Here is a 12,009-nt window from a genome sequence, read left to right on the forward strand (position 1 = left end):
CGTACGACTTCTTACATTTTCATTGGTTATATCTGTTCAAATGACAGAGGGTCTAATAGAGAAGAAATTCTTTACCTATACGAATGTGTCTTATTAAAGGACTAGTTCATCCCAAAAGTCACAATTCAGCTTTTTACATACTAGTGCTGTTTTGGAGAGGTACATTTACACAACTACTGCATTTAAGAGAATAGTTTGGGGTACTTACCTTATACATTACTACTTTATTTCAACTCCACCATAGGAATTTAGTCTGTACACGCAGTTTTGTAAAAAGCTCTCAGATGTGTAAGTATATTACTGTGGTTACAGTGAATGTAGGTGGACAACAGCTGGATCCAGTACTCAGCACGTTTTCTGATTACTGTACTATTACTGTAATGTAAGAATGTGCTACTTTGGCTCTGATGCAGTATGGTATAGTATGGTATGGTAAAGTAACAAGTGACTACAATTACAAAAAAAATAAATGTGAGGGAGAAAAAGTAAAATAATTGTCTCCAAATTGTAGTGGAGTGGAAGTATAAAAGAGCAGAGAAGGGAAATACTCAAGTAAAGTGCAAGTACCTCAAAACTGCGCTGCAGTACAGTACCCTCAAATGTACTTATTTACAGTCCATCACTGATGCCACTTGTCAGAACAAGACTTTAAATGAAAAACACAATATAATGTATGGCTAAAGCATAGCCAGTGACTTTGAAGTGCTTTGGCCTGTGGCCTCTCGTTGTGATTCACATGTCCATGAGTTGTTAGCAGCTCCACCAAAGAGACTTTTATCCCATAAACGTTTCACATGGTTCTGTTTAACTGACTGTACGAGGCTGAACAATCCATAACTCCCTAATAGTTTACGGAAATGAAAACAGATTTGTGTAGCCGACCTGTCTTTCCTGCCTCGCTCAACTAAACTACCACACTGCGTATGAAGTAGTTAAAACCGGCTCCGCCTCTCTGATGCATCGTTATTAACAATCTGATAATGTCATAGAAGAATGTCAGTTAGTTTCAAGGAGTTTATTTTACTTTTATTTTGTATTTTTTAAGTACATCAAGTTGATAGTTCCGCCTGTATTTTCAGAGGTGAGAAAAGTACACACGTCCTTTACTCAAGCAGAAGTACAGATACCTGTGGGTAAAAGTAGAAGTACTGATTCAACTAGTTGACTGTGCTGTTACTATACAGGCTCTGAAATGTACTCAAAGTATAAAAGCAAAAAGTATTCCTATTTCTAGTGGCCTCTGTGCAAAGTTAACTGAACATCATGTAACAATAATGTAATACAAAGACTATTACACTTAATCAGTATAATTTGCATGAGCTGTTCACAAATGCACCAGAGAGACAGTCTCAGTCACAGGATTTCAAATACAGATATTATGGGTTGGTCATCAATGATCAATAATCCCCTAAGACCCATTCAGACTAAAGTGGCAAACAATAGGAGACAAAGGTACAGATATGCTTGTTAAAACATACAGAGTGGAAGATACAAAAAAAGTTGTCAGATGTGCATTTTAGCCCCAACTTATTTTACTTGAACAAAGACTCTGAGTCACTCACATGAATCAACTCTTACTAGCAGACTCAGTGACACACATCTCCATCTAGTGGACAAAAAGAACACACAGTGAACACATTTTCAAGCACTTGAGGTAGTTTTGTTTTTTGTTTTGTTTTTTCAAATCATTCAGCAGCATACTTATTTTTTTTTATTATTTATTTAATTTGTTTTATCCAGGAAGCTTTCTAAACCAGATCGATCTCTTTGGTTTCTGTTGATGTGGTTTTGGAGACCCCAGCAGGATGACCAGAGGGAGTTTGATCTCTGCGCCTCTTGCCAGTGGGACGTCAAGAGTGACCTGTACACCAGAGAAACACAATGTCTGATACTGTTTCAAGCTCACGCATACTCTGTTTGTGTGATACATATTTGTCTTACTTAAGTTTATATGAATTCTACTATTAATTAAAGCAAAGCATGACAATGTTGATATGACCAAACATCTTCCCCCCCACTTTCCACTGGGGCTGGTGATTTCCTCTCACTGTGGTTCTACACCGGTGTTTACTGAAGACACACGGACCCCAAACCTTTCTGAGCTGATAGTTGGTCAGAACAGGTTGGGCTGTAATCTGACACCTTCTTCTACATGCTCACCAGTGTGCAGACAAGCCATGAGGGCTGTCCCCTTGAACCCCTCCTCCTCCTCCTCCTCCTTCTTCTCCTCCTCCTCCCTTCTCTCCACCCTCATACAGCCACAGTGCGGCACTGTTGCCATCATGTCTGCTATACTGACTGAAGGTAGATGTGTTTGTGCAGCTGTATCTAAGCGTATTTTTCAGCAAGCAAGTCATGGACAGTTTGTAAATTGTGATTTTTTTTTGGAGAGGTACATTTACACAACTACTGCATTTAAGAGAACAGTTTGGGGTACTTACCTTATACCTTACCTTACTTCTTCATTTCATCTCCACTATAGGAATTTTTAGTCTGTACACACAGTTTTGTAAAAAGCTCTCAGATGTGTAAGTATATTACTTTGGTAACAGTGAAAGTCACCCACACAAGTAGCACTTGAGTAAAAGACCATTTTAAAGATATTTGCATGCATGTATCATTGAGTGTTATAAGTTAACTTTTAGCTAACTAAATTTAACTATACATTTACCATTTATTAATGATGGGTATTAAAAAATATTGACTTATTTCTTCTCAGAACATTATTAGCTGTGTCATTAATGACATCTGAAAAAAACAACAACAACAGATTACTATTATTTTAGGAAATTTAAAGTTAATTTGCACATTGTGTGAAATAAAAAATACAATAGTTTTCTTTAATACATATTGCTGCAATCAACATTAGTGTGTAAAAGCTCATGTACCACTCTTTAAGTAATGTCAAGGACACACACTGACCGCCACTAACTGCCATCAGCGGTCCTGTGATTCTTGCAGGACCGCTGATGGCAGGGGAACACTGGGTCAGTTGTCCAAGGCCCTGGGTCTTTGGAGGGCCCAGAGAGGCTTACTGGTTCAAACCTGAACCCAGTAAGAAGATCCACTTATTTGCTAAAGTGAAGATGCAAAATTGGGAGCTTTTGTTATATTTATATGTTTTGTAAACTTTCACAGAACACAAAAGCATAAAACTGTGATATGAAGTCATTACAGAAAAACTGATTGAGTTAAGTCATGGTAAATTGGAATGGCAGAATGAAGCACCTGTGCGATATGACAAAAAGTATAGCTACCTCTGGGGTCAGTATATATTCCAGTCAATATGATCAAGACTGACTGGAGCTGGTTGAGAAGCAGTGTTGACTGTGAACCAATGCCACTATACTTTGTTTGTGACAACTATGTGAATACCTTGAGTCTGTACTCGAGCTTCATCATGCAGCAGTTGAAGAAGGTCGGGGGAAGCTGCGGGGGGATGCTCAGAACTTTGGTTATAGTCCGACTGGTCTGAGCCGGAACAGAGTCTCCGCTCCCAAACAGTGTGTCATCAGTGTGCACTATCCTCTTCGATTGAGCCGCAAAGGTCTGCTTCTCACACAGGTAGAAATTGGGGGTTACTGTGCGCGCTGACTCATTGAGTACTTCAACAGAGACCCCCAACGCCTCACCTATTTACATTCAGGAGAAAAAAAAACATTCATCATTAATATTTCTGTCAAGGCCGTTCAGAAAAATGTGTTCTCTGTGTAATGTGTTCACCTTGCTTTACTCCCATTTGCTCCGAGGTTACATTCATTGTAATCTTATCGGAGCCATAAAATGAGATCCTGGTCACACATTGCTGCTCCTACAAAATAAAGGTCGATGATGTTGATGTTTGATACTGTTGACCGAGCTAGGCTGATACAAATCTGACTGGGAACAAGCTGAATGAAAATAAATTCCATACCTTCAGTCCAATGATGATCATTTCTGATTTGGAGGCGAAGGGGAACTCAGACTTGGTCAGAAAAGGGAACTCGATTTTGGTTTTGTGGACGAGCCAAATAGACTGAGTCAGTTTAGCTCGCAGACTATATGTAATTTTGCCCCACCTCCCGACATAAGATGAAGGCATGTCTCTGTAGAGAAATAATCCAAATATATGAGGGAGATTATTTGATCTTACTAGCTGACTGGAAGCACTTATGATCAATGTAAACATTCCAGGAATTAGGTTACATCAGCTCACTTACATATTTGGAATCACAAAGGTGAATGGATAGACATTTCTCCCGGGACCGATGATTTCTGAGCCTATTAAAAGTAAATGTTTTTTGTAACATATACATTTATCACAGCTTCAAACTATGTTACTTCCTCTCTACTGGCACAAGAGAGCAACAATACAAACCATCGCCTTTGTTTTTATCCTGCAGAATGATATGTTCAAAATAAAAGTATTTCTTCTTTTCACTGTGGACCCTCGTGGCTTGTCCTTGTTGTTCATGCCACGTCACCTTCGCTTTTCCTTTGGCTTTGACCGAAAAACACTGCGCCTTGGTTTCCTTGCTGGTCACCACTGTCACCCTCCCCGAGAGGGTGTCCCCGGGAGAGAAGGTGCCTCGCTCGTTCAGCTTGTTGTAATCCAATGAGAAATGCTTGACAGTCATGATAAGACGATATCAAATAACCTTTCCCAAAGGCCGTGGAGTGAAGGCGAGAGGATGATCTCCTTCCAGGCAGGGCAGGTCTGACTTGATCCACGCTGGTCTTTTGTTTGGCAGGCGTTCGTACTGCAGCATGGGTCGTCACCAGAACCTGCATCTGTGTTGAACAGGGTCACGTGATCAAGGGCTAAAGGTGTCACTTTCACAGAGGTAACTCTAGCCAGCCAGCCTCGCAGGCTAGATTGGGCCAAATAAATTGAGACTGACATTATGCATGCATGCACTTAGACAACAGACTATAACGCTGTGTTCTATGCAAACTCACAGTTGTCACCAGTTGGCAAAGGTTTTCATCAGCATAATGAGGAAATATGTCCACCTAACATAGCAAACCCATAAAACAGCTTTAACTTTGTTGGAGAAACACATTTTATCTATTTCATATCGTAAAGGATCGGTAGAATCTAGATGCACGACTCGGAGACAAGCAAGTTGGGTGTTCACGTTCACATTTCCCTTTCACTTGTTCAAAAAAAAACCAGGAGAAAGTCAAAGCCAGGAGGGGGGATTAAAAAACAGGGAAACAAATCTGGAAATGGGTCAGGCCGAAATGCAGAAGCCAAAGGAGCAGGTGGGGGATTCATGCAGGTCAGGTTGGGCAGGCAGAGCAAAAGGCTAGGACGCTAAGACGTAAGTACAATGTACCGGCTGCTGGTGTTTGAGTGGAAATGGACGGGTGTATTCCACTACTGCAGAGCTGATGAGGGAAGGTGAGTGTGGGGCGCTCAGGTGACAACTAAGGCATGATTAACATGCATTATACAGGCACTCAAAACAATTTGCATACCACTGAGATACACAGGATGCAAAGTGAATGTCAACATCCATTTGAGTCAACTGCTGAAACATGAAAATTAGGACAGATTCAAGACAGCCGATACGTGCTGTTTGGCGTATCACACTGTGTTTGACTTCAGGTGTTTAGTCAATAAAATGGGGGTTTACAAAGAAGGTAAGTGTGTGAATGCTTGGATTTTTTTCTCATTTTACATTTCAGTTCAGATGAGCCCTCCGAGGTAGACTGCTGGATTATCTGCGCTTAAGAAAAACTCCTGGCTCCAGCTGACTAAACCTGACAACAGAAGAGTCAGTCAGTCAGGAGGAAAGAAAAATGGAAGAGAAGCTGGAGGAAAAATAAAGACAGAGCACTGAGTAAACTGAGGCATCATTTGAAGATGTCTGAGAGTAAATAAATGTACTTTACAGAAGCATGAGTAACCTTTAAAAACATGAATGATGAGGCAGCATTGTGAGTTCAGTGAAACATTTCCACTCATTGTTCGACAACTGAACCATTACTGTGGAAGTTACTAAGCTCGTTCCATTAACCCCGGCTCATAAACTAAATGCTGAAAAACAATTCCACAACCAAGAAGGATAGTTAGCCCACCAAGAAGGTAGCCTGTAGCCTTGCCAAGCAAAATAAAAGAAGACTTATAATTACTTTATGTATTTGTACTGTTTATTTAAAGCAGCACCCTTTGGTTGCTCAACCTACAGTGACATTTTACATTGTTGCTGCTCTTGCTGACAGGAGCTCACAGACTTGGAGGCAGTTGTTGAGGCAGGGGCCCTGTGATTGGCTGAGAGGTGAGTTACTCATTATTATTTATAATGGTGACGACGACGACTCGTCCTCATATTTCTTTCTGCCATGCCCTGCAGACCTCTGTAGCCCGCTCTTTATCAGCGCTCTTTCAAGTTGTATCTGGTCCTACTTGGTCCAAATTGAATACTATTTCAACTGTGCCCACCCCAGGGTGCTTGATTTGGGCTCCCAAAAGCTTCAAATCCAAAGCCAGCAGAAGGAGGTGGTTGTTTCACACCAAGAGCCTTGGAGGAGGGCAGGATGACAACAGGGATTTTGATCGAGGTAGACCTGTGGAAAACATTGAAGATGTTATTTTTGAAAGGTTTCTTTAGTTACTGTAGTTTCAGTAATTTTACAGTAAATGAGGTAAATACTACAAGGAGAAAAGCCCCACAGGCTCCCCGTCAGTACCACCTCTAATAATAATCAAGCATAAAATCAGAGGAGTGTCTCAGAGATGACCATAATGTAGTGCAGTTTACCTTCAGCCTGTACTCCAGCTTAATGATGGAGCAGTTCATGATGGAGGGAGGCAGTTCCCTGGGGATGGTGATCACCTTGGTCACAGTCTCCTTGTTGGAGGATTCGAGGGCCTCACCCTTCTCCTTAAGGATCTCAGTGGTGTGAAGTCTCCTGCGACCCTGGGCGAAGAAGCTCCTCTTCTCGTACAGTACGAATTTGGGCTTCACCGAACGACTTGAGCGGTTGTTGATTTCAACCGTGACTTTGAGATCCTCGCCTGTAAAGCAGAGAAAAGGAACCCAGTCAGCAGTTGACGCTGATTATGATTGTATGATAGGAGGATTTTGTATGACGCACACTAGACTGACAAACGACCACAGTGACAGAATCATGTTCTTCAGCGTGTTGAAAAAGGTATTTCCATAGCTCCTGAAACACAGGACTGTGGCTAATGTTTGTTTTTCCTGTTATTTCCTCTTATTTTAGACAAATAAACTATTTTCACATGTAGGAAGCAAGACTGAAATACTCTTACTCTCTTTACTTGAGCACCAAGGCAAAAATGTGGTGTTGAACCTAGACCGACTCTCCCCTGCCTTAGGGTCTAGTTCCCTGTTGCCTTGAATTAAGTTCAGAGAGCACAAAAGAAGAGAAATATTTCAGCAGTTGGAGAGTCAGTCCAGAGTTTCATCTCTGCTATAACTCAAAAAAACAATTTCTACATAGCACTCAGTGGATCAGAAGTTCCCTATTTTGCGATGGAAACAGGTTAAGGAAGAAGAAAGTGTTGGATGCCATGAGGGAGGTGTGTTAGGGGTGATGCAATAGTAGAAAGCCTTCAGGAGCAGGATTTCCTCTTCCAGACCTGTGGAAAACAATGAAGATATTATATTGTCAGATTGTGTAATACACGTAATGTTTGACATAACGGGATTTTAGTCCAGAGGAAGTTACAGATGAATGACCAGGAGTATTCACAGCAAGGGAAAGGAAATAATATCAATAACTAAAAGAAAGTTGTCTCTTTTTTTCCTAAATCACTGTTCACACAAACGTAGAGAAAATCAAAAACAAGCTTTATATTACATTCATGTAACCAGTGAATGGAAAATGTGAGTGAGAAGTTAACTTTAATGAACAACCATTTATTCGAGGAACAAACCGGTTTGACCTCCATTATTTTGCTGTTCTTCAATAACACCACACAAAATTTTGTTAACAGGAGCAAACTGGCAACCTCTAGCAGCTGATGAGGTTTCTAGTAGAGGCAGGGGGTATGTGATTGGCTGAGAGGTGATGGCAGATAACTCTTGGCAACACCACATTAATACTTTACAATAAAAAGGGACATCATGCCATGAATTAAAAACATCTACAAAATGATTTATTCAATTAAGAACAATAAAATCTTATTTTGGGACATTCACAATTACAGGCACAATCACATATTCTGCACAATTTATTTGTGTATTGATTTCATAATGAGGTAACATTTAACACTTTAGGGCTCAGTGAGAGCTGTATATAATTATTTGCTCGACAACAACGACGACTATACAGACAATAGAAAACTGGATGTGCATTTTTTCTGTGGACATTAAATAAATACAATTTGTATAATAGTTTGCTTTGTAAGTAGTTCATCTCAGCCTCATTTATTCCAGCTGTGATGTGATGCCAGAATGCTGAGTCTCAATACAGGAAGTGAAACATGACAGATTAAAGGCTGTTCACAGGTCCAGAGAGCTGTTGTTGCATACAGTATGTGAGGCAAGTTGTATAAACTCTTCTGTGGCTCCAGAGGGGGCAAACTGCTTCAACTGTTGGTCGAGTTGCATCGTGGGTAATACAGGCACCAGGTTTTGAGGAGGGAAGTTTGGAAAATGTGTGGAATAGAAAAAGAAGATGTCTTTGGTTTTATTGCATCGATTTTGACACTTCTCTCAACTTAACATGAGGAATCTTGAGGGCACTGTTAAATCTGTGGCCTATTTACAGTGCATCATGATATTTGTCAAAATCAGGGTAAGAGGGGTATGCTGCATATGCTCCATAGGCGGGTGGGGGATCAATAGGTCGGGGTGCTGGCTGCTGTTGGGGTGCCCCGCCCCAGGCTGCTTGATTTGGGCTCCCAAAAGCTTCAAATCCAAAGCCAGCAGAGGGAGGTGGTTGTTTCACTTCAGGAGCCTTGGAGGAGGGCAGGATGACAACAGGGATTTTGATCACTGGGTCTGAAGCATATTTAACATCGAGGTAGACCTGTGGAAAACAATCAAGATGTTATATTGTCAGATTTTGGCGTTTAGGTCAGTGGATTGGTGCATTCTTACATCTCTTACTTGCTATTTGTTCATTTGGTCACTAGAGGTCCCCACCGGCTTACTGTAGGTTTTCTCTCCCTTCACTTTGGTGAGTTCAGAACTGCTCATTGTCTTAATTATGTCTAGTTGTCCTCGGCCTATTTTTGAAAGGATTCTTTAGTTACTGTAGTTTCAGAAATTTCACTGTAACTGAGGAAAATACTTCCTTTGCCTCTTTATCATATTTTACATCATCGGCGTAGTTCTTTATATAGTTAATAATATCAGTATTTTAGTTTTGTGTCACCAGTAACTGAGAAATAAAACCTACAACTAAAAGTACGAGGAGAAAAGCCCCACAGGCTAATGATAAAGCATAAAATCAGAGGAGTGTCTCAGAGATGACCATAATGTAGTGCAGTTTACCTTCAGCCTGTACTCCAGCTTAATGATGGAGCAGTTCATGATGGAGGGAGGCAGTTCCCTGGGGATGGTGATCACCTTGGTCACAGTCTCCTTGTTGGAGGATTCGAGGGCCTCACCCTTCTCCTTAAGGATCTCATTGGTGTGAAGTCTCCTGCGACCCTGGGCGAAGAAGCTCCTCTTCTCGTACAGTACGAATTTGGGCTTCACCGAACGACTTGAGCGGTTGTTGATTTCAACCATGACTTTGAGATCCTCGCCTGTAAAGCAGAGAAAAGAAACCCAGTCAGCAGTTGACGCTGATTATGATTTTGTGGGAGGAGGTTTTTGACGCACAGTTTGTGCTCAGCGAGATAAGACTTTTGTTGAAACTGTTAGTTACAGGAGCAGGACCACACCTCAACCACACTTCTCCTCTGTCGTTCTCATATTCAACCATATTTGAGGGCTTGAGATTACGACCTGTCACATATGGAACTAGGAGATTTTGTGAGGTGGTTAAATACCAGACCGCGAGGAGCTTTTAAAGTAATGCAATTGTAAATTCTAAATCTAAATGGTAGCCAGTGAAGTGAGGCCAAAACTGAAGCGATATGTTCAGATCTCATCGTATGAATATTGAATCTGGCTGCTGCATTTTGTACCAGCAGCAGGAGATGTAGTGAACTCTGATATATAGAGGGTGCTGCAGTGGTCTAAACAGGAGGAAACCAGGGCAGTAGCAACTTTAGTAAGATCCTGATTTGATAGGACTGGTCTTATTGCAGACAATATTTTTTTTTTCTAATGTAGGAAGCAAGACTGAATAAGCCTTTTACTGGAGCACTAATGCAAAGTTCTGAAGTCTTTTGAGCGCCAAGTCAAAAATGTGGTGTTGGACCTGGACTGACCCTCCCCCACTTCTTACACCTTCTGTGCCTTGGGGTTAAGTTCCCTGTTGCCTTGAATTAAGTTAAGTACTCACAAAAGAAGAAAAATATTTCACCTGTTGCAGAATGAACAACTGTAGCTACAATATCACTTTGTCAGTCCAGAGTTTCATCTCTGGTATAACTCACAAAAAACATTTTCTACAAGCACTCAGTGGGTCAGAAGTTCCCTATTTTTAGATAGGTGGAAACAGATGAAGGAAGAGGAAAGTGTTGGATGCCATGAGGGAGGTGTGTAAAGGGGTGATGCAATAGTAGAAAGCCTTCAGGAGCAGGATTTCCTCTTCCATACTAGATAATTACCTTGCTTGTATCCCATCCGAGTGGTGTGAACATCCATTGAAACACTTCCAGAGCCAAAAACTGAGAGAGATTTATCCTTGGAACCATACTGAGGTTCCTAAAAGCACACGTCCCCACATTTAACGAACATAGATAGTTGCCTCTTCTGCTTAGACTACATTCATTATTAAATGTTTGCATTTTTATAAAGATTATTGACTTCTTACCATAAGTCCAGGAATGTCCATGTCTGCTGTGGATACAAATGTGAAGTGAGTTTTGGCCTTTTTCGTCAGCTTCATTGACTGTTTCAGCTCCGCCTTTACCTTATGAACAATTTTGCCCTCACAGCCTTTGAAAGATGATGGGATTTTCCTGTGAAGTACAATGATAGAAAATGAATTTCACTGAAGTAAAGCATCAATTTAAAGAAAAAGATTAAGTGAAGAATGGGCACCTGTCAGGAATTTTGAAGGAAAAAGGAAACACGTGTCTTCCTTTCCCGATGACTTCAGTGCCTGGAACAGAATGAATCATACATCTTAAAACATTTGATCAAAATTGGCTCATTATCCCGAAGTCGTTGGATTATCTTCAATGTATCACATATCAATGAATGAATCAGTATGTTACCATCTTGTCTTGCCTCTCTCAAGATATGGTGTTTCACGTCATAATATTTCTCATCAGCCCAGTACACATGGGTCTGATGTTGCCCGTAATGTTCAGTCCAGCAAACGCGAGCTTTTCCTTGCGCTCTGAAAACAAGCGACTGGATCTTAACTTCCTTGGAAGTCTCCACGATGACTCTTCCATTCATGGTATCTCCATTTGTGAAGGTGTTCTTGCTGTTGATAGCATCATATTCGATTGAGAAATTGTTGATGGTCATTCTCCGCAGAATAAAAAAAAAAAAAAAAAGAACACAGTGTGCAAATCAAATTCTCCTGTGAAACCAACGAGATGGTCAAAGCGTTGTGCCGCTCAGCAGTGTTTGGTGTCTGGTGTCAGGCAGCAAAAATCTTGTCAAACCCGTTCTTCATACCACAGGCAAGAGGCACAAATGCAACACAATGACAATGCATTTGTGTTTCTGTTAACACAACTACTGTGTTGAGAGTTGTAACACATGATTGGGGTTGGGTTTTCTAACGCAGTGATTACATCATCTATAAGTATGTGTGGTCCCTTACACACGGTATTGTGTTAAATGTGTGTTTATTCTATTTCTGACAATGTGAATGTATATCACTTCGCCCTAAGTCAGCTGGGATAGGCTCCAGCCCCCCCGCGACCCTGCAGAGGATTAAGCGGCGTACATATAATGTGTACAGATGATGGATGGATGG

General features: G+C 41.0%; 3 protein-coding genes across 4 annotated transcripts; all 3 read right to left on the reverse strand.

The window, feature by feature from the left end:
• Nucleotides 1–1,140: 1,140 nt before the first annotated feature.
• LOC119019766 (arrestin domain-containing protein 3-like) lies at nucleotides 1,141–4,983 on the reverse strand. 2 transcript variants are annotated; one of them, XM_037098618.1, is made up of 6 exons: nucleotides 4,358–4,983; nucleotides 4,200–4,260; nucleotides 3,914–4,085; nucleotides 3,724–3,811; nucleotides 3,376–3,632; nucleotides 1,141–1,861 (listed from the first exon to the last, which is right to left on the reverse strand). In XM_037098618.1, exons 1-6 carry the CDS (start codon nucleotides 4,614–4,616, stop codon nucleotides 1,733–1,735), a joined length of 966 nt encoding a protein of 321 aa, XP_036954513.1. In that variant the 5' UTR covers nucleotides 4,617–4,983; the 3' UTR covers nucleotides 1,141–1,732. The 2 variants fall into 2 exon arrangements, with proteins under 2 accessions (XP_036954513.1, XP_036954514.1); XM_037098619.1 differs by lacking the exon at nucleotides 1,141–1,861 and adding an exon at nucleotides 2,686–2,748.
• A 1,476-nt stretch (nucleotides 4,984–6,459) lies between these two features.
• On the reverse strand, nucleotides 6,460–8,051 carry LOC119019269 (arrestin domain-containing protein 3-like). Its single transcript, XM_037097713.1, has 3 exons — nucleotides 7,964–8,051; nucleotides 6,747–7,003; nucleotides 6,460–6,552 (listed from the first exon to the last, which is right to left on the reverse strand). Exons 1-3 carry the CDS (start codon nucleotides 8,049–8,051, stop codon nucleotides 6,460–6,462), a joined length of 438 nt encoding a protein of 145 aa, XP_036953608.1.
• Nucleotides 8,052–8,172: 121 nt separating this feature from the next.
• LOC119019678 (arrestin domain-containing protein 3-like) lies at nucleotides 8,173–11,555 on the reverse strand. The gene is made up of 6 exons (XM_037098473.1): nucleotides 11,294–11,555; nucleotides 11,118–11,178; nucleotides 10,888–11,035; nucleotides 10,682–10,778; nucleotides 9,453–9,709; nucleotides 8,173–8,985 (listed from the first exon to the last, which is right to left on the reverse strand). Exons 1-6 carry the CDS (start codon nucleotides 11,550–11,552, stop codon nucleotides 8,719–8,721), a joined length of 1,089 nt encoding a protein of 362 aa, XP_036954368.1. The 5' UTR covers nucleotides 11,553–11,555; the 3' UTR covers nucleotides 8,173–8,718.
• Between the last annotated feature and the right edge of the window lie 454 nt (nucleotides 11,556–12,009).

Source organism: Acanthopagrus latus, chromosome 5, assembly GCF_904848185.1.
Source record: "Acanthopagrus latus isolate v.2019 chromosome 5, fAcaLat1.1, whole genome shotgun sequence".
NCBI classification, from domain to species: Eukaryota; Metazoa; Chordata; class Actinopteri; order Spariformes; family Sparidae; genus Acanthopagrus; species Acanthopagrus latus.